This window comes from Helobdella robusta (genome assembly GCF_000326865.2).
Source record: "Helobdella robusta unplaced genomic scaffold HELROscaffold_5, whole genome shotgun sequence".
In the NCBI taxonomy this organism is placed as follows: domain Eukaryota; kingdom Metazoa; phylum Annelida; class Clitellata; order Rhynchobdellida; family Glossiphoniidae; genus Helobdella; species Helobdella robusta.
The window spans coordinates 4953383-4978051 of record NW_008705254.1 but is presented as its reverse complement, the minus strand read 5'-3'; the positions used below and the strand labels follow the sequence as shown (position 1 = coordinate 4978051).

Below are 24669 nucleotides of genomic sequence, written 5' to 3'. Positions count from 1 at the left end.
TATTAAATGGAAACGAATGAGGGAAGAAAACGATGAGAACGATGCCAACCAAGTTGCCAGGAAGAAAACTAAAAAAACGAAGAAGCAATCAGCTCTTACAGCTGCTGTCGTTGATTCATTCCCAATTGTGACTGACAAAAAAAAGCGGGGCAGGCCGTCGAAAAGGAAGGCAGTTTCATTGGAACCGGCAAAAAGCGACAACATATTCGCGCGCACTGATAACATATTTGCAGATTTCAACAGCAATAACCTACCAGGTACAAAGAATGATTCTGGCAAAATCGGTAGCAACTCAGGTGGGCCGCAATGCAGTAGTAATAAAATCGATAGCAGCTGGAAAAATCCGTTCAATAACAACAAACAAGAAAAGCAAAAGTTGGCTCTAAGTTCCGCTTGGTTACAAGGACGGAAAACAAAATTTGATGCTTTAGTTCTCAACAAAAATAGTGATAACAACGTCATTGATGATAACAACAACAACATCAACAGCAGCAGCAACAACAACGTTACTACCAAAACTGAAAACCATGACATTAACGATGATGTGGAAAATTGTAATAAAGAAGAAAATGAGAAATGTAACGAACCGGACAACATATTTTTGGACAAAAATCCTGTCATGACCAGCAACAACAACAACAACAACATCACGCCAGACTATTCAACGACCTTCATATCGGGAAGCAACATCAGCAGCAACAACAAAATTTTTTCATCAACACCGCTGAAATGCGACAATGTCCGAACGTCCATTATTAATTATAACGAAAATGTAATGAAATGGTCATTTTTATGAATTTTTATAGACTAATTTCATGAACTATCTTTGAACCAACCATTCACTATGGATGTACTTTATTATATGGAATGATTTTTAACGCTTCAGTTCTATTTTTCAGCCTTATTGTAAATATTAATCAAAATTAAATATAGATTTGTTTCATTAATAAAAATATCGATGCCAAATTGTTTGATAATTATTTAATTAATTAATCATCGAGAGATGGTTGATGCACGTCTGCGAACGATGATGACGTCGTTTGTTTCAACCCCTTCCTCCATTTCGCTCGACGGTTTTGAAACCAGACCTGATTTTTTTGTTTCAATTTTCATATTTTAATAAAATTCAACGTACGAAGTTTTAGAAATAAATTGAAAAATTTTGAACTTGAATTCTGGATTCTGCGAGTTTCAGGTGAGAGGCAATTTCTTCTCTGCTGGTGACGTCAGGATATTTTGTGAGATGGAACAATCTTTCCAGCTGGTCCAGTTGTTGGATGGTGTACGTCGTTCGTAAACGTCTTTGTTTTCGCTCTTCATCTTTATTTTTGGTCGATTTCTTGACGGTAAGTAATTTTTTACTTTCGTTTATCGAGCCAGAGCCAGCGAATACACTTTCAGCGTCTGGGTTCTGATTCAGAGTGTTTAACCCTTGAGAAGAATATATGTTTGGAACTTCCATTGATTCTTGCTGAATATTTGGGTTGAACTTCTCTCCATCAAAATCATTAAGCAGACTGCTGGAGAAGGCTTGGAAAGAACAGTCTTCGTAGTTACAAATGTAATAATGAACATTACTTGAGGCTGTTGGTTCGGTGTCCTCTAAAGTTGTAACGTTCGTCACTGATGAATTTGAGTTGCAGTAAAAGTTATTTTTTGGTAGATGTTCATTACTTTTACCATTCAATCCATCCTCTTTTGAAAAACGTGGAGTTGAAAACTGATTTGAATTTACAAAATTTTTGTTATAACTCAACATTGATTGATAAGTTTGCATTTTAATGTGAATTGGTTATTTAATTCAAGAAATAAAATGTTTCAGAAACTTGTGCTTGAATAATTTCAACAATTTTAAAACCAACTTAGCATCGGAAGATCTTTTTATAAGGACCTTTGAATAAAAAACTCTACTTGGATGGTTTCTTTTTGACACCTTTCTAAGCTTTTAAGCGATTGAATTAAAAGCATATTTTCACAGATATTCAAGAATCTATGCCTGTAAAAAGAATATTTTCTATACTATTGTTTATTTTTGCGTGCTCAAACGATAAATAGTCTTCTGCAAATTTGAAATAAAATTAACTTGAAATAAAGTTTAAATTAGTAAATAGAATACGGGGAAAAATAAAATGAGTGGCGGAAAGAAAATTAACAAAATTGACGCTTGTTTAAATTATTACATGAGAAAACGAAATCACGTTGTTCATTTTTTTTTATTTTGAAACATTTTTTAACTTTATTTAAGACTTTAATAATTAATTAATTTAATTTAATTAAGTGTTGTGGGTGCGATTAAAATTTTTATGGAAGCTTGAACAAACTATTGTTTTTATTTATTTTTTTAAATCCTGCAGCGAATTAAATTAAAACGTTAACTTCTGATTCCTAACTAACTAATTGTTAATAATTGTTTATTTGATATTTTATAGAAAGTGCAGGTGAATGATTTGACGTGCACTATGAAAGAATTTGCAAAGCAGTGTTTAGTTGCAAGTCGAATCAGTGCCTCAAACCTTGTGGCCATCAACAGCCTGGCATTCAATCCAGAGGCCATGATTAACCAATTTAATAAGTAAGTCTGTACAAATTAGTTAACTTTAATTTACATTTTAAAATAATTTTCATTAAAATTATTTTACATGTTTTGGTTATCATTAATTAATGATATTCAATAAAATAATTGACATTGTATTTTTATTTTAATCATAAATTTTTTTGTACGTTTTTTCTTCATTCTGACAGGCAGTTTATTTTATTTATTGGAAATTTTATTTAATTAAATAATTAATCAATTAAATAATTAATCAATTATTCACCGACAAAATGTTTTGATCCAAACATAGATTAGAGACATTTATAACTGAAAACAAAGAACTAAAAGAGGATCTTTTTGACATGTTAACCCCAATAGCTCTACACTTGTATTCAGATCTACTTAGCAATGGCCAGAAGGAAAAAGGTGAGGGTCAATTGATTTGAATAAATTAATAAATTAATTATTTAGTCATTGTTTAATTTAGTGTTATTATTGACATTGTAGTAACTTTACTGCTACTACTACTGCTGCTACTACTACTATTACTACTACTACTACTACTACTACCACTACTATTACTACTAATACTACTAATATTACTACCACCACCTACTATTACTGATGGAACTACAGCTTCTCCTATAACTGCCACTGCTGCTACTGCTGCTGCTACTAGTACCAATACGACTGCCATTTAAAATGTAACAATAATAATAGTACAAACTATAAACATAAGAATGATAGTAATACATTGGTTGCACACAGCCGTCAAATTTATATTGGACAAAAGAAAATTGTTGATAGAAGACAAAACGTTTTTGGACATCATTGATGGCTTGAGAGATCCAACTAATGACCACATCAACAACAGCAACAACAACAGCAATCATAACATCAACAGTATCAACAACAGCAATAATAACATCAACAGCATTAATGAGGAAAGTAGCAAGCAATTCAGTAAAATATTTACAGAGTTAAAGTTAGTTCATTATTATTACTGTTACTGTTGCTGTTATTGTTGTTGCTGAAAAAAGAATTTTTTAATAATTACATTTGTATTATTTTATGATAACAATTAAAGATAAATCAAAAACACTAAATATTTAGAGCAAGAAAATTTCAGCTGGTGCTACCTCGAAAGGCCCACGAGAAACTAACATTAGGTTTTCTGAATAATCAGGACAATCTCTACATCCACCAGCTGCTAAACACTTACATGGATGTCTCCGTCACTGCGAACGATGATGAAGACGATGAAACAACTGCCACTATTGCCGACAGATTGTTAAACGATGAAGACGATTGTGACGGTGGTAAAGTTGGTTTTGGTAGTAAAGATAAGAACAATGACGATGATGATGATAAACATCGTCGTCATGATCTTTGGGGTTCTGATAATGATGTCAAAATGACTCTAGCTGAAACGATCAAATCAAAAATAACTGTATCTACACCGACACAAACAACAACAACAACAACGTCATCATCAAAATTATCATTACTAACATCATCAACGCTGTCCACATCAACAACAACAACTACTACAACAACTACATCAGTGACGTCAACGTCAACAGCATCAAAAGCTGATGAGAAGAAAGCTAAGCTAGATTTACTGAAGAAGCTATCAGGAAGCATAAGCACGATAGCTCCTTGTCTGCCACAAATCTGCCACATGCACATGAAAACCTTCTCTAAAAAGTAAGTTTGTTATTAATCTTACTATTTTTTTTTGTCTGTGACATCATTTTCACCATTAATATCTTCTTCATCATCACCAGCCTGACATGTGCAGCCATGTCTCCAGACGAGCGTTTCCTATCATGTGGCTATGAGGATTCACTCGTCAGAGTCGTCAGGATCGCCCCTAATGACGACGGCGACGACGACGATGACGTCATTGGCACTTCCGCAACGACGACGACTAGCAACATTAGCAATAATGGAATTCATAGTAGTGATCTTTTGCCCCCTCCACTATCATCATCATCAGCACCATCATCATTATCATCGTCGTCGACTTCACTCAAGAATGATATGATGACGCTATTTGGTCACTATGGGGCTGTGCATGGTGTTGATTATTTTCAAAATGGTTCTGATTCCGGCGAGAGTTCTAAATGGCTGTTCAGCTGCTCTGCTGATAAAACAGGTGTTTTGTTTTCTCTGTTCATTCTTTATTCATCCTTTGTTCATTTTTTGTTTATGTTATGCTTTTATTAATGTGATTTGGTTGCTTTTTTTTAGTTTTAACTTTCAGTTTTTGTTATCTCTTCATTCATTTGTTAATGTTGCCATTAGTTCCACGCTAGTTCTACTGTTATATTTTTTGCATTACTATAAATTTTAATAATAATGATATAATAATTATTTATTTATTTATTTAATGTTTGTACAGTCAGGCTGTGGAACACTGAAGAGAAAAGAAATGTTGTTGTATACAAGGGCCACATGTATCCTGTCCTAGATGTAGCATCCAGGTATTTTTTGTATACTTTGTACGTTTTGTATCTTTTGTATTAGTTTTATGTTTTGTATTGTATTAGTTGTATGTTTTGAATTGTATTAGTTGTATGTTTTGTATTGTATTATATTGTATTAGTTGTATATTTTATAATTTTTTATTTTTCTATGGTTGTTTTCTATTTTAGGTTTAGTCTTGTGTTATTTACGTACGGCGCGCACATACACACACCGCACACACACACACAAATATAATACACATTACACAAAACAAAAGACAGAGCTATAATATGCTTGTAAGGTTTGCACAGATTGCATTCAAACCAGGTCACCCACCAAGCGATTACCTCTTCTTTTGCTGTTCGTATCATAAAACGAATCTTCTAACGTTAATTAACTGGATTTATTTCAATTTGTTAAGCCCCATATCAGGCTTCTTTGCGAGTTGCTCGTACGATCAGACGGCCAAGTTATGGAACACCGAAAGGATATATCCGTTGAGAAATTTCATTGGTCACACACAGGCTGTCAATGTTTGTGTTTGTGTTGTCTTTGTTTGCTTGTTGTATTGTCTTTGTTTGTTTGCTCTTTGTTTGTTTGGTCTTTGTTTGTTTGCTCTTTGTTGTGTTGTCTTTGTTTAACAATCAGTCGAACAATCAATGTACTTAATCAATTAATCAATCGATTATTTATTCAAACCAACCAACTAAACAACCAACCAACCAACCAATGAAAAAGTGTTTAGCCTTCCATCCGAATGGAAACTACATAGGGACGGGTAGTGTGGACTCAACGGCGAGAATGTGGAACGTTCAAGATGGCAGGTCTTATTCACTGTCTTTTGTATCTCTGGATGGATTATAATAATAAATATGAATTAAAATATAAATGCATGTTACAATAATGACAGGTGCGTTCGTTTGATGGTTGGTCACGAAGGACCATTACAAGCCATAAAATTCTCGCCAGATGGCAAAATGCTAGCCACAGCTGGTAACGATGTTTAATATCATCGTCGTCGTCGTCATCATCATCATCATCTTAAATTACATCATCCACATCATCTTTAATGACATCATCGTCGTCATCGTTATCATCATCCGCTTAATGTCGTTGTCATCATCATCTTTAATGACATCATCATGAACATCTTTAATGAAATCGTCATCATCATCATAATTCCACCATAGGTGATGACCACGTGGTGAAACTATGGGACCTGGGCACAGGATCACTCATCAAGGACTTCCGGGGTCACGGTGACGTCATTTATTCCTTGGCGTTCAATAGAGATGGGTCGTTATTGTTTTCCGGTCAGTATTATAGCATTCTCAGCTAAAATGCTATTTATGTCTTTTTATCTTTACATTTTATAATTTTTTATGGTCATATTTCAATCCGTACTATCAAAATTCATTTTAATTATTTTGTTGCTGTTGTATTTTTTTTTAAAAGTTTTATAACAAATTTTTTTTCAAAATTTCAACACAAACTCAGGCGGTATGGACAATTCTTTGAAAATGTGGGATGTATTTGGAAGCAAGAATCATGCTACAGCAGCTACTGCCGCTACTACTGCAACGACAACAACTACTACAATTACCTCAATGACGTAAGATTACTCATTATAATCATCTTTAATTATCATCAGTTACTCATCTTTCTGATCATTTACTCATTTTATTACTGTCCTAACAATACCATAGATAGCGCATACGGATGACAGCTTAAGAATTATCATGAATTAAATTTAATTAGGATTGGGAAAATTATTCATTTTATTGAATGGATTATTTGATCTAAATGAATCATCTAAATAGATTATTTGATCGATTGAATGATTAATTAATTTTTGGATGAGTTTTTAAATTTCCGTTACTACTATTTGAGAAGTTGAAAATGATTTTTGGTAACACTAGGTATCAAATGCAATTGCTGATATAGGTATTGATGATATTTGTAATCTACTATTATTAATTTTATTATTATTACTATTGTTATAATTATAAATTGCAGACATACCTCATCGTCGTCATTGTTGACGTCATCTTCCCCCTCCTCCCCCTCATGGTCAGCCCCACTGCTGGCCACGTCCCTACCGAACAACAGTTGCGTCGTACATATGAATTTTATGAAGCATAATTATTTGAGGCTGCTTACGAAACAGTTTGATTGACAGCTATTACGAAACTGCTGTTTGATTTCTCTTTAGTGTTTCATTCTTTTTTTCTGTTCTAATGTATATATACTGTTTCGAGGCTAAAATATCAAATTTTTGTTATACTGTGATGTCATTTTGGCATTTTTTTTATATTGAATTGTGTAATAATGTAATAAAGATACTCTGGTATTATTTCTTTTTCTGAAGATTCAATCGATGTTCTCAATGAATAAATTTTTCGACTTCTCAAATTAGAAGTGTTATTTGATTAAAAATTGAGTCTAAATGAAAAATACCTTGTAAGATTAATAAAACGCACATAATACAATATAGAATATATAAAGTATTTTCAGTAATTAAATAAAAATACAAATGTCATATATGGCCATATATAGAGTAAAAGAAATTAAATAGTTTGTGCCACAAAATGTATATTAAAAAAGTGTTCCATAGTTTTGTTTACAGTGCTGATCACTTTTAGACTTTTCTAAAGAATTTCCGTCTTTTTGTGTTTGTTGCTTTGCGGATTAGCCATAATGGTGAGTTCTAATCTTGCCTGATCGGTTTTAATTGAATTTTGTGTCAGTGGTGTTTATTTTAATTTTATATGAAAATTTTGTAACTCATCAAAATGTGTAATTTAAATTTTTTTTGATGGGATTAGTTTTAACGTAAAAATCTTCGAACATTCAAGGGTCGAGTCAGAACCAAGACCGTCAAAAAAGCTTCGAGAGTGATAATTGAGAAATATTATCCTCGCCTTACTTTGGATTTTCATACGAATAAAAGGCTATGTGAAGAAATTGCCATTATTCCAACAAAGAAGTTGAGGAATAAGATTGCTGGGTTAGATATTTTTTGTTTATCAATTTGATGATTAGAAATTTCTTACTAAAAAGTAAAAATTAACTATCTCAAAAGTACTTCTGCTGATTGCTATGTCTGTATTAGTGGATTGCAGACTTTAATTTGCATTAATCGTTTTATGCAATAATTTTTCAAAATACCTGAATTTATTGATTCTTATGATGCATTTTTCATCATTTGTTTAATATAATTTTAGGTTTGTCACACATTTGATGAGGCGCATCCAAAAGGGGCCAGTCAGAGGTATCTCCATAAAATTGCAAGAAGAAGAGAGGGAAAGAAGAGATAACTATGTACCAGAGGTCAGCTCGTTTAGTCATATTTCTGTCAACTGGCATTGTTACATTATTCATTGACTTGTTAAAAAGTTATCGACTTAGATAAATTTTCATGTTCGTTGACTTGTGTGTGCTAGAACTATAGTACTTGTTATATTTGTAACTCAATGTAGTAATTGTGTTAAGTTATTAACATTATTTAATTTCAGAAATCTGCCATTGATGAGGATATCATTGAAATCTGCCCAGACACCAAAGAGATGTTGAAATTAATTGTAAGTTCTTTTTTTTGTGATGACATGGAAGATGTTATCACAAAAGTTCTTTTAGTGATATTAAAATTATTCTAATAATTTCAGCATTTAGTTTCATATATACATCGATGAAATGGCATAAACATTATTCTTTATTTTTGTAGGATATGGCACATATCCCATCATTGCAAGTAACCACGCCCATCGCCACTGCACCAGCTTTCAAGGGTCCAAGGGCTAACATTCCTGGAACTAACCAATAAGCTGTCGCAGACATCAAATAACTTTGAAATGACTATTAATGTTTTTGTCATTAATAAATAAATTTACTGAAACTCGTTAGTCTGCTTTATAAATGTTTCCAAATCAATTAAAAAATCTGGTTTAAAGTTGTGATTCCACAGCAAAGTTGGTTCAGAACTATTTTTGTAATTGCAATCAGCCAATGGGAAAGCTCAAATGAAATTTCGATGAACCCAGATTATAACTGTTTCAGACTAATTCTTGCATAACGCAAATACGAACTTTATAAATAATAAATTTATTGGAAGCTACGAGCTCATGTTTCAAACGTTCAATCTGTCCTATGTTACTGTACCACGGCCCTACTATGACAGCAAAATCGTTCGCTACTCCGCTGATTCATTCATAGCCTCCCTAGCCAGGGTATGAAAATTCAACAAAAACATTCTATACAAAAACATGCTTAACATCAGACACGAAGCAATGGCAGGTGTAGACAATTTTGTCATTCGAACCCAGTCACACTGCCGATCCAGCAAGTGAGCTCACAACCAAACTGCCACCCACATTTTTCCTTAATCTATGTAAGACTGAAAATTCGTGAAAACGTCAAGAAAAAAAACAAAGAGTAAACCCTTGTGAATATGTAATCTACACCAAAATTTTAATCAAATGTTGATAATTTTATTGATCAAAAAATATCAACGCATTCAATAATTGTCAGTTTTTTTAACTATTTCTTGGCCTTTTTTGACTTTCCTGATTCTGTGGCCGGTTTAGGTGCAGCTGCCTTAGTGGCAGCTGGCTTGGCTGCTTTAGCTGAGGCAGCTGGAACAGGGGCAGCAGGTGCCGGCTTGGAAACAACTTTGGGAGCTGGGGCAGATGATACTGATTCTGTTCTGCTGACTGAGCTCTTCGAATGGGAAGCAGACCTGGTTTTATAATGCAATCATTGTTGTTAATACACCAAAAAAATGAAAGCAACTCTAAAATTTGAAAATATATTGTATAAAATGTATTGAAAGATTGAATAATTAAGCAAAATTAAATAGATGATCTTAAAAATTAGAAGCACAATATTAAAAACCTTCTTCTTTCCATCTTTCTTTCTTTGGCTTCCTTGATACGCTGTGCCAACAATTTCTGGTACTCAGCCTTATCTTCTCTCCTCTTAATGATCCTCTTTCTCTTCAAAGCCAAACGATGACGTTTCCTTTGCAGAACCAGTGGAGTCACCAATCTTTGTATTTTTGGTGCTCTGAACACAGGTTTCTTTCCTAATTATTAACAAAAAAAAGTAATTCTGCATTAAAAAGGGACACATGGAACAATGCTGTAATTCAATTTACATACCTTCTTTGACAGGCAATGGTCTCCTGACCACATATTGTCTAACATCATCTTTTTTATCCAAATTAAATAACTTTCTGATTTTGGAAGCTCTTTTTGGTCCAAGACGACGAGGAATTGTGGTATCAGTCAATCCAGGGATCTCTTGTTCTCCTACAAATAATAAATGATAATCAAGATTTAAATAAAGTGATGCAGCAGTGAATATTAAAAAACTGTTAGTGCAGTGACCACAACAGACCTTTTTTGATGATGACCAAGCTGAGAACACTGAGATTAGCATCAACAATGCACCCACGAACAGACTTTCTTCTTCTTTCACCACTTCTTCTCATTCTGTAGCAAGAGTGGCCATCTTTAAGGAGCAAACGAACTCTTCCATTAGTCAAAACTCCTTGCTTCATCGGGAATCCTTGCTTATCATTTCCACCAGAGATGCGAACAACATAGCCCTAGACACAAAAATGTTTTTAAAATTATGAAAATTTTTTATTTTCAGTTTAAAACAAAAAAAATTAGCTTTCATGTTTTATTGCATACTTTCCATTCATCTCCGAGGCATTCTGCATTAACTTCGGCAGTCAATCTCTTGTCATAAAAAGCTCTAAGTTTCCTTTCATCGTCAACCTCAATCAATTTTTGGCAGCCAGTGGCCGGGCAGGATATATTTAACTGTTTTTATTAAAAAATGCAAATCGTTAAATTTAATGTAAAAATGCATGCGTTAAATCGCCACGTTAAAATTGTAAGTCGCTTATAAAACAGAATAAATCTTTCAATATTTTGTACTAATAAAACACATCTAACAATTTTGATAAAAATATACAATGAAAAATTATTGTTAGAAGCAGATAAAGTTAAAATTTAGATATATTTTAAGAAAATAAATGAAAAATTTTAATAATTTCAACCTTCATTGCGACAGTCGATCAAAACAAGTTGCCGACATGAGAAAAAAAAGAACCTAAATTATTTCGACTTCCTAATGTTTTTGTTAATATTAGTAAGTAAGATGATATGATGATGTTAAGATATTTTCAGAAAATGATTAGTTATGAGGTAAACAAATAGGAATTAATCACGTTTATTTGAAGTTTTAAGAGATTTTTATTTAAAATTTTTTACTCTTTCAAGTTAACATTTGGTACTGACTTTGCTTTACATTTATAAAACCCAACAGTTGTTGGCAGTTGGAAATTGAACGTTAGTCATCACAAGGCGACGCAAGTCATTCTCACGTTCGAGTGCTTTATTTCAATTATTACGCTAAAATTTTCTAAATTTCATTGACCGTACTATAAATTGTACGATACTAATAGCAAATACTGACTTTATTCATACACAAATAGTGAACAAGTTGTGTCCAACGACGCTTCAACAAAACTGTTATATTGACAACAAAAGGAATTGAATTTCTCAAAAACTTTCTTTACAAATACATTAACGTTTGTTTGTCATTCTTGAATGAAAATAATTTAACAACATGGAGAAGATTGCTTCTAATTTAAAAAAAAGATATTTTTAAAAAATGAAAGAACTGAAAGAAAAATTCATAAACAATTAAAAACAAAAGCTGTGTGAGCAGACACAATTCAAAACATATTTCCATCTGACTTTCCAAATCTGGAATCTCTGCCACGGTATTGCAAGGAAGGGTCATAAGGAACATTGGAGAACTGCTGGGAGCCAAACGAAGTGGAAGGTGCATGCCTGACCTTATTTGATGCATCATTGTTACCACTGGACAGCAACTCAAAAATGAACCTAGTTAACTTTAAAATGGCAATATGCAGTCCGTACTGGAGGATGAGAGCTCCAAATCCTTTGTACAATCCCGACATTCCTTCTTCTTCAAGAATCGTCGTGTAACAGTCGAACACCCCTTCATACCTGGTCATAATAGGAACCACCTCGAGTCCCGTGTCGGTATTGTCGATGATCGTCCGAGTCCCCTGACACGATGGACAGCATTTAAAAAAATTAATTAACTAATTATACCTAATGTAAACTTAAAATTCAATAACAATTAATGTAACGTGAAAATAGTTTATCGTTAAAGCCATATTTAAAATTAAAACCGGCATTAACATAGATTCTGAAAGTATTTTTGAAACATATTTCATTCATTACAAATACGTTTTATACATAGATTCATCACATAAAAAAACATTTAAACATTTAAACCAATAATAATACTACAACATCAAAAAAAAGGCAAACAACACGACGATGACGACAACAACAACAACAACAATAACAACAACAACAATGAAATCAGAGCACCTGCAAGAACAATCTGTGCAGTACGGTTTCAAATGGGTACAGGATAGTGTCGGCCAGTAAGTTGCCAGTGAAGGTAGCCACAAGTTCAGGGTAGTGTACTTCATATATCGTTCTCTCAGCCGCATCGTCAGAACTCTGTAGGAATTTAAATCAAATTAAAAATATTATAATCTAATTTCTACAGCCTGTATATGAAAAATTATAAAAATACATTATACCAAACAGTCCATATCTTGAGAATTACAAATATGTTTTCATAAACATGCCATAATTTGAAAGGAGAAAAAATTATAAAGAAATCAATAGAAAAATATAATTTTCTATGAACCATTTCCCAAAAAATTATCCAGAACAATAACCCTTTCAATTTCTGCTTTCATAGAAGCAGACACCCTGTACATAGCAAGAGAGGCGATGATGTAATGAGCCACACCAAAGATGGCGGTGGGTATCAGTAGTTTCCAGATTGGTATCAGGCGAGTGGGTGTCGACGACGTGAAGCTTGCAAGACGAGCGAAACCTTCAATAATGCAGTCGAATACACCGGGCTTCTCACAGGCTATTTCCGACTGGAACAAGGGGTGGGAAAATTTTAAAAAAAGTCGCAAAAATGTTAAAGACTATTTTCACAATTTTAAAATGGTGCACTGATTGAGGAAATCAGGCTTAAAAGTCGAAGCATGTATAAGAAAAACGTCGGCAAACTAATCAACCTGGACAGTTTCAACTAGGCTTGCAGCAAAAAATGGTGTCACAATGATGAATGCCAACCTGTTATTGCACCAAAAATTTTTAAGTTGGTATAAATAAATAAAATGATAAATTAACTAATTAAATGACTAATTGATTTATTAATTACATTAATTATATTTAATTAATAAATGATTACAAAAACTGATAAATACCCTTTAAGCAGAATGTGTTCAGCCATCTTTTTCAATGAACAGTGTCTGTTTATATCCCTATGCACACATGTATGAATATGTGTATGTGTGCATGTGTATATGTAGGTATGTATGTATGTGTAAAATGTATATGTATATGCGTGTACTTGCATACGTATTTGTATAACTGTGCCCATTTCTATTTAGATATGTATTTAAGAGTATCAAAATGAAATAGTAATACATGAAATCAGTGAATTTGTGATTTGATAAATTTTATTACAATTATAAAGACATTCACAACCTAAAAATAACTTGCATACTTGGGCAGTGGGGTTAGTTCATGAATGGTTGCCTCACTGGCCACAGCAATCCCTTTAACCATCAATGTACTTCCTATACCTTTCCATAGTGATGTGACACTCTGATGATGTAACGATGATGTGATTACGCAAATGAATTTCATGATAATATGATGATTGTGATATGATAATGAATATCATCTACAAAGATTATAATTGCAGACATTTTCAAAGCGATGTTTTACCTAAAAGAAAATGCTAATAATGTGATAGGACAAATGTAACAATGAAGCAGATGATAAAGCAGATGACAATGACGATAGAGATGACTTCACTGTGGTGAATTCACTAACAGAGATATAATTGACAGATAAATTTGAGCATGTGCCATCAACAAAATGGTAATTAGAGAAAAGAGATATACAATTCAAAATTTCAACGTATTATAAAAAAAAATCTTTTTACACATAAAGTTAAGTAAACAATATTTATTATGATTTAAGAAGTAGAAAAATTAAAAACGTCACTTGGTGGCGTTGTAGATAGTAAATGGTGGGGAATAGTGTAAAGGGTGTCAGGTGTGACCTTGCTGATGTGTTATGCACCTAATTATGGATAAAAAAAAAGTTAATGAGACTAATTAAAATATAATTACATAACAACTTTGTCAATTTCTGACATGTTTTCATTTAGTTTTGGCAGAAAATAATAACGCAATTAAACTTTTAAAAAAAATTTACAGAATTTAAATGCATATTATATTAAATTATGTAATTAAATTATTTTGAAAATGATTTAAATAAATGATTAAGATTAAGTTTAAAATATAAAATAAAGGTGTACCTGACATTGTCTCCTTAGTACTATGCATGGATGTGATAGAATATGTTCAGAGGCAATACTTTATAATATATAAATATATATATATATGTATATTTTATAATTATTTCAAATTTTATATTTTAGTTATAAATAAAGATATAAAAATGATTAAACAAGAAATTTTTTTCTAAATGTAATTTAAATACCTAGCAAGACCCACTGCCAATCCAGCAAAACGGTGAACATATTCTGCAAACAAATATTTATTATTTCATTAATTTAAATTAAAAAATTTATTTTTTTTCATTGCATACATTTTTAAAACTTTTAAAATGAAAGTTTCAATGTACTTAATTAACTAATTGCAGGTAACCTTTTAGAATAAATTGCATATTTGAAATTTTATTACGAATTACTAATTTGGAATTAGTAATAAATGAAAAAAACCTGAATTCTTATTGCGAATCGGTCTGCTGATCTCTGCAGAAGATATTTTAGAAATTGGCTGGACTGGGGGAAAATTGTATTGAGAACCAAGTTTCTGAACTCGATCATTATTCAAATCAATCCGGTTCCAAGAAGACATTTTTTATTTTTTGTTTTAAATTTGAATGTAAAAAATGAAATATTTTTTTAATTATTTAAAATAAAAACCGATTAATTTTAAAACGCGAAGACGAAATTTGTCAATGATTTTTTAACCCTTGATTAACATTTAAAAAACATAGATAAGTAATTTATGAAAAATTAAAGGTTTATTAAATAGAATCTTAAATCACTTAAACTACACTTTTCACTTATTTAATCAAAATTTTAATTAGTTAAATTAAAATTTATAAAAATAATTATGCAATAAATGTTTAATTTGGCTCAAAGCAGCCGTTTAAATGGTGGGCAGTTTAAACTTTAAATTGTTATTATTAATTATTTTTAAATTCATTTTGCTCTACTGATCAAATTTTAGCAATTAATTGAATAATTGTCTTATAATATTAATAACATTGCCTTATTTTTTATATTTGAAGAATTTCTCATCATAACTAGAAGAATTTATCTCTGTAAGTTGGCTGAATTTGAAAATTTTGTATGATTATGTCTTGAATTTGATTAAAAAACTTAATTAATTTTACCTTAAATTCTTAAATTAAATTAAAAAAATGATGTTACTTAATAGTAATCTGATATATTGTCGAGGGAATGCTAGTCAATCAATCAAGCAATCACTTTTGTAACAAAACTAAATGACAATCTGTGTATCATTTTAATTATATTTTGCATTCCTAACATTAATATCAATACTAGTTATATAACTATAGAAATGATATCTATATACTGGTATATATACATATATTACATATATATCTATAATTTATGTATATATACATATATATATATATTATATATATATATATATATATATATATATATATATATATATATATATATATGTATTTATCTATCCTATGTATAGCATTTGTGTGTGTGTGTGTGCGTGCGTGCATGTATGTGTTTATATTTGAGTTCATTAGAAATGGTTATCTCTCAGTCCATGCCCTGTATTAATATATATAAGTGGCAATTGATACAAATGAAACAGTTAACATTTGTTTGTTCATTTTATTTCATTTTCAGCTTATGCTAACAAAGTATGAGGACATCTGCTATTGACATTGAGAAAAAGATGAATCCATTGTTGGAATCTGAAAGAAAGAAGAATTCGTTTGATGTAGAGGAGATGACAAATGTTCTGGATGGAGGGAAAATTGCCACTGAGAGAAGGAGGTTCATAGGTAAGTGACAGATGATTGCATGGATGATTGCCTGGTTGATTGTGTGGTTGATTGTGTGGTTGATTGTGTGGTTGATTGGCTGCTTATTTGGTTAGTTGATTGGTTGATTTATTATGTTGCTGTTACATTATATATTTTTTAAATGTTTAATGTTTTGTATCCATTACTAACAAACGAGTAGAAAAGTTAGCCTTCACTGACGTTGAGCTCTGGGGGCCAGACGTTCGTCACATGACCAGGGAGGAGTTATTTTTAGAAATGACGAGGAGGCACGTAGAAGCCATAAAGAAATGTAAGAAGTACAATCTAACTGATGCTGTGGATGTTACTAATTTTCAAAGGTATTGTATTGTGTTTGTATTTGCGTATTGTATTTGTGTATATGTTTTTGTATTATGTGCCGTATTGTGTTTGTTATTTTTGTGTTATTTTTTGTTTGAAAAAAAACATACATGGAAATGATGATGATGATGAAGAAGAAGATGATGTGATGGCAATAATTATAATGATGGTAGTTGATGTTGATAATGATGATAATAAAATATTCAAATGAAAGTTGACATTAATTTTGCATTTAGTAATGATTTTGTGTATTTCATTCATTCATTTATTATTCATTCATTCATTCATTCATTCATTCATTCATTCATTCATTCATTCATTCATTCATTCATTCATTCATTCATTCATTCATTCATTCTATCGACGTTTAATGTATTTTTGTTTAAACGTATGTCATGTATGTGTGTGTGTGTGTGTTTGCTGTTTTAAATGATTATGTCGGCTGTTAGAACTCAACGACTTCTAAATATCAACGCTTGATTATTGCCATCCTTCTGTCTTCTTAACTGATTTCCACATAGCGCTCTTACTTAGAAGCATTTCAAATTAAGGCACACCATACATACACGTGCGCGCACACACACACACGCACGCACGCATACTACTTGAGATTAAGGTTAATCACCTCAAGTACTTAGTATATGTGTGTATGAAATATGAAATGAAAAAGAAAGAGTCATAACAGAAAGAGAAAGAGAAGAGAGAGAGAGAGAGAGAGAGAGAGAGAGAAGAGGGTGGGAGAGAAAGAGAGAGTGAGATCCATTTATTCTTCTTACTTAGAAGAACTTTTTTAATAACCACATTGTCCCAAAAGATGGTAATTAAAATTGCTATGATCATGGTAACATACCAATGATCAAAATATGACTATTCCTCGTCAAACTACGCTCAGGATCAGTTTTTTCAACAACATTCAAGATCGGTTCTATTAATAAAATTTATCAACCACTCATGTTTGAGGTAAAACTTAACAATACACTTTATTGACCAATCATATTCAAGGTCAGTACTAAACACCTATGTGACTGGTTTGTCACTGCACCAATTGGTTTTCGTTCCAATGTTGAAGTTGCAATCAAGCGAGGAACAGCTTCGTGATTGGTTACCACTCGTTGACAGCTTCAAGATGATTGGTTGCTACGCTCAGACGGAACTTGGTCATGGTTGGTCGATTGGTATGATTGTTTTAAGGATCGGTCAGTCAATTTATTTTTTAATTGATTAATTAAAAGTTTTGTTTGTAAATTGGTACATTTCTGAGGCAATTGACGTCGACAAATTGAAACGGATAGAATTACTCGATCAATCGGTTAATCAATCGGTTAATCAATCAATCAATTAACCAATCAATCAATGTATTTATTATTCAATTGGTTAATCAATCAACCATTCAACTAACAAACGAACCAACCATTCAACCAACCAACCAACGAACCAACCGAGCTAGGCACATACATACGAGGCATAGAGACGAGTGCCACGTACGACCCGCAAACAGAGGAATTCATACTCAACTCTCCGTCAATATCTTCCATTAAGTGGTGGATCGGTGGATGTTAGTTCTGATGATGATTGGTGGAGAAGGTGATGATGATGACGATGTTATAACGTTTGTTGCTAGGAATGCACTCACACACACAAATACACGCACATCTACAAACAAACACATACACGAACAAAAACACACACACACACACACACACACACATATATATATATATATATATATATATATATATATATATATATGTTGGTAATAGACCATAATTTTTACAATATTCTATAAATTCTACCGAATGTTTGGCGTTAATATGTTAATTCTTTCCGGCATAAGTTTAGTTCATTCTTGACAATGCAATCAACATCACAGTGATCCCATTGACTCAACAACTCAGTTAGTTGATTCGACAAGTCTTGAACTACCTTCTTTTTAACTTCTAATTCTCGAGAGAGATGGAGCAATCGCTGCTCGCGATCTTGTTCGATTGTTAGATTACGTCGGTTGGTCGCAGAACTTCGAGTAAATGTTGGTAATAGACCATAACATATTAACGCCAAACATTCGGTAGAATTTATAGAATATTGTAAAAAATATATATATATATATCTACTTACAAATCAGTACACTTATAAGTTTTTTCTATGCGAGCATACGAATTTACACGCATACACACACATACAGTGGGCAAAACGGCCAATTATGCCTTAATCCTGGCACAGTTGTACACGGACGATGTGAACCGCGGTGTGCACGCATTCCTCGTACAGATCAGAGATCACAATCATATGCCTATGCAAGGCTAGTGGTGATGATGATGTGGTTGTGGTGATGTGATGGTGGTAGTGATGATAGGAATGATGATCAGTATGATGTTAAGGAAATTTATAATAAATTATGAATGGTTAATATGACGACGATGACGATGCTGAATATCATGGCGGTGATATAAATAATAATGCCACACATCTTGGCTAGTTAACAACATCACATGATAACAACATCACATGACGACAACATCACGTGGTAACAAAACCTCATAATAGCAATATGACGTCATAACGACATGACGTCATAACGACATGACGTCATAACGACATGGCATTTCAGGAATTACACTAGGTGATATAGGACCAAAGTTAGGCTTGAACAGTGTCGATAATGGCTTCCTGAAGTTGAGTCACGTTCGCATTCCAAGAAACAACATGCTCATGAGGTATTCCAAGGTTAGTTGGTTCAGTCGTTAAGTAATGTTGATTGATTAGTTGTTCAGCTGTTAGCTCAGCTGGTAAAAATTCTATGATTTGCGTTGTTATAGCGCACTGATCAGGCTCGATGGCTCTCCGTGCGAAACTCAAAAGCTACCATACGTGCTGCGTGTGATGTGTACCAATGCATGTAGTATGTCGTGTTTCGAGCATACAACTCTAATGGAAACTAAATATTTATACCTTGTCTGTGAAAGATGTTTATTGGAGAAACCAAAATCGACTTTTATTCGCATCCATTTAGTAATAATCCAAACGATGCTAATTCACCAACATCTCCAAATAAACAAATGGAAAGGTTCTGAAGGATGGAACCTTCGTGGCTCCCTCAAACACACGTCTGCTGTACGGAGGAATGTTGCAGGCTCGCATCGATCTATCCGATGACGCCATCTACGTCATCTGCCTCTCAATCACAGTGGTCATCAGGTACAGCTGCGTGAGACTGCAGTGCTCCATGCAGAATGAGTTAGTAGGCGGTGCTAACTGGGGGTGTATAATGATATAGACCTTTTCGTCATAGTTTTCATGTGTCCTATTGAATTTATCATCATCATCGTCATCATCATCATCATTGTGTTCCTCATCGTCGTCGTCATCATCATCACCATCAGCCAAGCCGAATGTCAGATAGTAAGTTATCAGACCCAGCAGAACAAACTGTTTCCAATCTTATCATCTGCTTATGCGTACCGCCTCGCCTTTCCCGCCATAAACCAGTGGCTCACTTCTGCTACCAATATGGTGGATCAGGGTGATGTTTCTGATCTTGGAGAGGTTGTTTAGTTGTGCTGATGTTGTGTGTGTGTGTGTGTGTGTGGTGTGGTGTGTGTGTATGTGTGGTGTATGTGTTTGTGTGTAACACCAAAATTGTTCTTCTACAACTTCACTTTTCATTTTTATCGAGGCACACGCTCTGTCGTCTGCCATGAAGGTTCTTCTAACTACCAAATCGGCTAACTTTGTGGAGACGTGCAGACTGTCGTGTGGTGGGCACGGCTACCTGGACGGCTCGAGTCTTCCTGTCTTCTACAGAAACATCGTCGCCACTGTAACTGCTGAGGGGGAGGTGTCGGTTCTCTTGCTGCAGACTGCCAGGTTACATGTCCAGGGATGGATGGGATGGTTTTCAATTGGACATAGTAAATGGATAGATGAATGAATGGATGAATGAATGAATGAATGAATGAATGAATGAATGAATGAATGAATGAATGAATGAATGAATGAATGAATGAATGAATGAATGAATAATTAGATAGATGATTCATTTGTTGCCATCACAAATTTTAAAATCAAATCTTTCTAGGTTTCTTGTTAAAACCTTCGTGAAACTCCAACAAAGTTCAAACATGCAACTGTCACCATTCACGTCTTACTTACTAAATCAGTCACGTGCTCGGAACGAGCCGAAAAAGTTATCATCGTTTAATTTAGAGTCTTTGGTGGATGCTTATCAGTATAGATCATACAGGTATCGTTTTACACCTGTTTGTCTTGTAACAAACAACTAATAAAGTTCCTAACACTAACAATGTAACCATACTTTCATTTATGCACACACAAATATTATTCATATACACAAATTTTTTCAAGATTATTGTCAGCTGTTTGTGAACGTATGAACACGTTGAACGCGAAAGAACGCGCAAACAAGTTCTATGTTTGGAACGCCTGTTCAGTCGATCTTGTTCACTCATCTCTTGTTCGTTTCACTTTTGTTGTTTGTTCGTTCGTTGTTTATTTTATAAATTATCAAGTTGTGTTTCAACTAAAAATTGAATATGTCATTAATTTGGGACTTAAATTCATTTGTAATATTTTGTTAGTTATTCATTTACTGGCTGCTTCGTATAATATAAAATTCTTTCAATGTCTTAGGCGTATACTTGTTATATATAATTTTTTATCATCGTTCTCATCATTTTCACTCATTTTCACTCAATCTCACTCATTTTCACTCACTTTCATGACAAACGTCACCACGCAGGCCCACATAGAGTGTGTCATAGCTACAGTGTTAGTTCAACAACTAAGCGGCAACAGCAACAACAATGTAATGACGTCATCCTCACCATCACCATCATGTTTGTCATGTTCATCCGATGTTCGTCGCGTTCTAACCAATCTCTGTCGTTTGTACCTGTTGAACGGTTTGTTCGAATCATCAGCTGATCTTTTGCAGGTGCCAATGATGACGATGATGAGGACGATGAGGATGAAAGTTTTAGTGGTTATGATTGTGATGAGGATAGTGGTGATGGTGGTTACGATGATGATGATTATAGTGGCGCTAATAAAGTTGATGGCGGAATCATTTTTAAACCGATAGATTTTTTTCCAATAATTTTGCTGGTTGATGTTTTGCTGTGAACTGAAATTAATCTTTTTAACATACATCCACCTCCCGTCTTGCACTAATCCATTATTTCCCCGACTAGTTCAGCTACCTGGACCCCGATCAGGTGACGAGCATGAAGTTGGAGATGTACAATTTGTACGACGTCATTCGTCCCGATGTCGTATCGCTCGTTGATGCCATGGATTTTGATGATAGGTAGGTGCGGGATTCATGTGGGATCAACACGGAATGGGAATTATTAAAATACCTTGCGTAGACGTGTATTCACATTTGTAGTTCCTTACATGCTGTAATGTATGTATGTATTTATGTATGTATGTATGTATGTATGTGTGTGTGTGTGTGTGTGTGTGTGAGCGTGCGTGCGTGCGTGTTTGTGTGTGTGTGTATGTGTGTATGTATGTATGTATGTATGTTAAAACCAAACCATTGATGAATGACACCAAAAGCCAAGCGTCTGACTAAATTTGATTTTATTTGCTATAACGTCACTCAACCCCGTCGGCATTCAACTCCACATTTTCCAACACACAGACGCGCAAAAACCGCTGCAGGATGCACGAGATATTATTCATAGCAAAAAAATATTCCCTACTATCGCCTGACCTAATACTGATATTTTTGCAAATTCGATTGAAAAACCCGGAGGTGTTACGGTCCATGGGGCCGAGGACCTCGATACAAATCGGTAAAAACTCCATCGAGGGGAGAGCTCCGTCGTACTTTTTGATCTTCTCGTCAGATGCCCTGGTTGCAGCCAAACCGCTTTCTTTGCTAGTAAGCTGCACGTAGCGCTCAGCAAAGGTGCCCGGAATGGTAACGTCCCACGCCAAGCACCTGCCGGCTCTCCAAGGGATCAAGGTACACCCGTCAGGGCGTTTACCGTCGTGCGCCGCAATGCCCGACGGTTCCTTTAAAACCGGAATTGAGGCCTTGAAGAAAAGTCGGCACACAAAATCGTTTATGGCTGAATGTCGCTGCTGGCGACCTCCGCCCAAACGACAAACAAGACCATGATGGCCAAGTTCATCCGCCTCCGCGCCGCACCTGCATGTATATCGACTCTGAACGGCCAACCCCAGACGGAAGCCAATGGCTGTCCTGACCGTTTCGTCGTCCAATCTGGTACCCACCGACGTATTGGGCAAAGATCTCAGCCAGCCACAACTCGCCTCGCTGGATACTGCCAGCAAGCGAGCTGAGGTCGCCGAGTCAGGGCTTGAGGAAAGCAACTCTTTGAATGTGCGTTTATATGCTTCCTCCAAAATGTTGCCCTGGGAAAGGTCTGTTGGTTGGATTGGAGTCGGTGGAGTACAGTGTAGGCTGCTAAATTGCCGAAGAAGGGCAGACTGTAGGTCAAGCGTGGCAGATGCGGAAGATTTATAAACAATTGGTGCAAGCTGAACCACGCTTATGTATGTATGTATGTATGTATGTATGTATGTATATATATATATATGTATGTATGTATACGTAGTATGAGTAATGTGTGTACGTCGTATATATGTGTGTGTACGTTTATATGTGTACATATGTGCGTGCGTGTGTGTGCGTGTAAGGTTAACAGCTAAGGTTTTATCTAATCGCATCAGGCATTTGAAGAGCGTTCTCGGTACTTACTGCGGTCACGTTTACGAGGAACTTTATCAATGGGCTCAGAAATCTAAACTCAACGAAACTCAAGTTATTATTATTTGTATTATTCTTTTATTTTAACCTTTTAATTATAATTTTATAATTATTTTTTCTTTCAATGTAATAAAAATATGAATGGCCTTCGTAGTAGAGTTCTTTGATTGTTTTTTTTTAATCTAGGTACATCCATCGTTTCACAAGTACGTGAAACCAACTAGAGAGCTGTTTGTTTCCAAAATGTGATGATGACGACGACGATGATGATATTAATAATAACAAAAATAATAATAATAATATTGGTGATGACGATTGCGTATAACGATGATGTAGATTTGTTAATGATGGTGATGATAATGTTCCCAAAAAAAGTTGTTTTTTGATGATGATGAAAAGGATGATTGTGATTAGAAAAAGAATTATAGTAAAGATAGTGTTTAAATAATGGCTTACTGTGTATTGAATTATTATATTGAATTTTCTGTTAAGTAATCAAATAATTATCCATTCATTCATTCATTCATTCATTCAATTATTTATTTGTTTGTATATTTATTTATTTATTTATTTTCCGGCTTATGATTTTTCAATAAAAATATTTGGCAGACTTCACAGACCAAGATTTTATTTGTGAATTTATAAATAATGTGCTAGTAGTTAGTAAAATAAGTAATTGAAAAAATAAAATAAGTTGTATTAGAATTCTATGTTGTTTTTGGTACATCCTCGCTCTTCCGCGTTATGACGTCATCGTGGCAACAAATGTCATCGTAGCCATCATCAACTATGTCGTCATACATGGGTGGAGATGATTGGTTGAGTGTAGGAAGGTCTGAAACTCGAAACATACGGATTGCATGATCCGACATCCGAAACTTAAGCGAGTATTTTGAAATTTATTATAATTATTATAAATTAAAAAAAACTCTTCCCTAATAAAAAAAATTAAGTTAATCTTTTATTACGTAAAAAAAAATTCGACTCCGGTGGGACTCGAACCCACAACCTCCGAATTACATCTTCAAACCACTAGAAGTCCGACGCGCTATCCATTGCGCCACGGAGTCTTGTAAAACTAGATGCAATATTATACTTTATATTTTAACAAACAAACCACTAATATTCATTCCTAATTAAATGAACCTTTTGTATTTTAATTAACTTACCTAAGTAAAAATGCAAAAATAAAGCAATTAGTTTACTCGAGAACTTGTTATGATGTGTAGTCCAGTGTGGTCCCATTCCATATCTAACGAGCAGACACCATCATCACTACTGCTACTAACACTTGCATAATCATATTCAAATTCATATCTTTCGTCATCATCGTA

The 24669-nt window shown here is 33.8% G+C and overlaps 6 protein-coding genes across 6 annotated transcripts; 3 read left to right on the top strand and 3 right to left on the bottom strand.

Annotated features, from left to right (window-relative positions):
- Positions 1 to 1052: 1052 nt before the first annotated feature.
- On the bottom strand, positions 1053 to 1303 carry HELRODRAFT_148578 (hypothetical protein; the record flags this gene model as incomplete). Its single annotated transcript, XM_009027454.1, has 2 exons — positions 1053 to 1088; positions 1169 to 1303. Coding segments are annotated over 2 exons (171 nt in total), but the record flags the coding sequence as incomplete, so codon positions are not given.
- Positions 1304 to 2459: 1156 nt separating this feature from the next.
- HELRODRAFT_189288 (hypothetical protein) lies at positions 2460 to 7414 on the top strand (the record flags this gene model as incomplete). The annotated part of the gene is made up of 12 exons (XM_009027453.1): positions 2460 to 2572; positions 2844 to 2959; positions 3302 to 3518; positions 3647 to 3852; positions 4099 to 4240; positions 4321 to 4691; positions 4938 to 5019; positions 5280 to 5471; positions 5913 to 5995; positions 6193 to 6315; positions 6500 to 6614; positions 7019 to 7414. The coding sequence occupies 12 exons, from the start codon at positions 2460 to 2462 to the stop codon at positions 7176 to 7178; spliced, it is 1920 nt and encodes a 639-aa protein (XP_009025701.1). The 3' UTR covers positions 7179 to 7414.
- Positions 7415 to 7699: 285 nt separating this feature from the next.
- Positions 7700 to 8825, top strand: HELRODRAFT_163628 (hypothetical protein; the record flags this gene model as incomplete). The annotated part of the gene is made up of 5 exons (XM_009027452.1): positions 7700 to 7702; positions 7858 to 8009; positions 8227 to 8332; positions 8518 to 8583; positions 8727 to 8825. 5 exons carry the CDS (start codon positions 7700 to 7702, stop codon positions 8823 to 8825), a joined length of 426 nt encoding a protein of 141 aa, XP_009025700.1.
- A 468-nt stretch (positions 8826 to 9293) lies between these two features.
- HELRODRAFT_107583 (hypothetical protein) lies at positions 9294 to 11133 on the bottom strand. Its single transcript, XM_009027451.1, has 6 exons — positions 11067 to 11133; positions 10696 to 10827; positions 10397 to 10607; positions 10159 to 10308; positions 9893 to 10082; positions 9294 to 9737 (listed from the first exon to the last, which is right to left on the bottom strand). Exons 1-6 carry the CDS (start codon positions 11070 to 11072, stop codon positions 9539 to 9541), a joined length of 888 nt encoding a protein of 295 aa, XP_009025699.1. The 5' UTR covers positions 11073 to 11133; the 3' UTR covers positions 9294 to 9538.
- A 268-nt stretch (positions 11134 to 11401) lies between these two features.
- Positions 11402 to 15164, bottom strand: HELRODRAFT_185089 (hypothetical protein). The gene is made up of 10 exons (XM_009027450.1): positions 14894 to 15164; positions 14653 to 14695; positions 14468 to 14525; positions 14152 to 14229; positions 13646 to 13746; positions 13344 to 13400; positions 13152 to 13209; positions 12798 to 13007; positions 12439 to 12573; positions 11402 to 12107 (listed from the first exon to the last, which is right to left on the bottom strand). The coding sequence occupies exons 1-10, from the start codon at positions 15030 to 15032 to the stop codon at positions 11748 to 11750; spliced, it is 1239 nt and encodes a 412-aa protein (XP_009025698.1). The 5' UTR covers positions 15033 to 15164; the 3' UTR covers positions 11402 to 11747.
- A 913-nt stretch (positions 15165 to 16077) lies between these two features.
- On the top strand, positions 16078 to 24042 carry HELRODRAFT_189284 (hypothetical protein). The gene is made up of 15 exons (XM_009027449.1): positions 16078 to 16236; positions 16418 to 16577; positions 17581 to 17741; positions 18026 to 18133; positions 18761 to 18877; positions 19187 to 19302; positions 19643 to 19812; positions 19959 to 20121; positions 20252 to 20442; positions 20654 to 20818; positions 20941 to 21049; positions 21335 to 21529; positions 21786 to 21901; positions 23299 to 23389; positions 23522 to 24042. The coding sequence occupies exons 1-15, from the start codon at positions 16095 to 16097 to the stop codon at positions 23582 to 23584; spliced, it is 2067 nt and encodes a 688-aa protein (XP_009025697.1). The 5' UTR covers positions 16078 to 16094; the 3' UTR covers positions 23585 to 24042.
- Positions 24043 to 24669: the final 627 nt, after the last annotated feature.

Bases quoted from the DNA above. Each gene is read 5' to 3' on its own strand.
- HELRODRAFT_189284 (XM_009027449.1), top strand. From the start codon at position 16,095: ATGAGGACATCTGCTATTGACATTGAGAAAAAGATGAATCCATTGTTG. The intron at 20,122-20,251 runs GTTGTTTAGTTG...ATTTTTATCGAG, and splicing joins ATGTTTCTGATCTTGGAGAG to GCACACGCTCTGTCGTCTGC. The intron at 21,902-23,298 runs GTAGGTGCGGGA...TAATCGCATCAG, and splicing joins GCCATGGATTTTGATGATAG to GCATTTGAAGAGCGTTCTCG.
- HELRODRAFT_185089 (XM_009027450.1), bottom strand. From the start codon at position 15,032: ATGTCTTCTTGGAACCGGATTGATTTGAATAATGATCGAGTTCAGAAA. The intron at 14,230-14,467 runs GTACACCTTTAT...ATCCATAATTAG, and splicing joins TACTAAGGAGACAATGTCAG to GTGCATAACACATCAGCAAG. The intron at 13,401-13,645 runs GTATGCAAGTTA...ATGTGTGCATAG, and splicing joins GAACTAACCCCACTGCCCAA to GGATATAAACAGACACTGTT.
- HELRODRAFT_107583 (XM_009027451.1), bottom strand. The intron at 10,608-10,695 runs GTATGCAATAAA...TTTTGTGTCTAG, and splicing joins GCCTCGGAGATGAATGGAAA to GGCTATGTTGTTCGCATCTC. The intron at 10,083-10,158 runs GTATGTAAATTG...GTTAATAATTAG, and splicing joins ACCATTGCCTGTCAAAGAAG to GAAAGAAACCTGTGTTCAGA.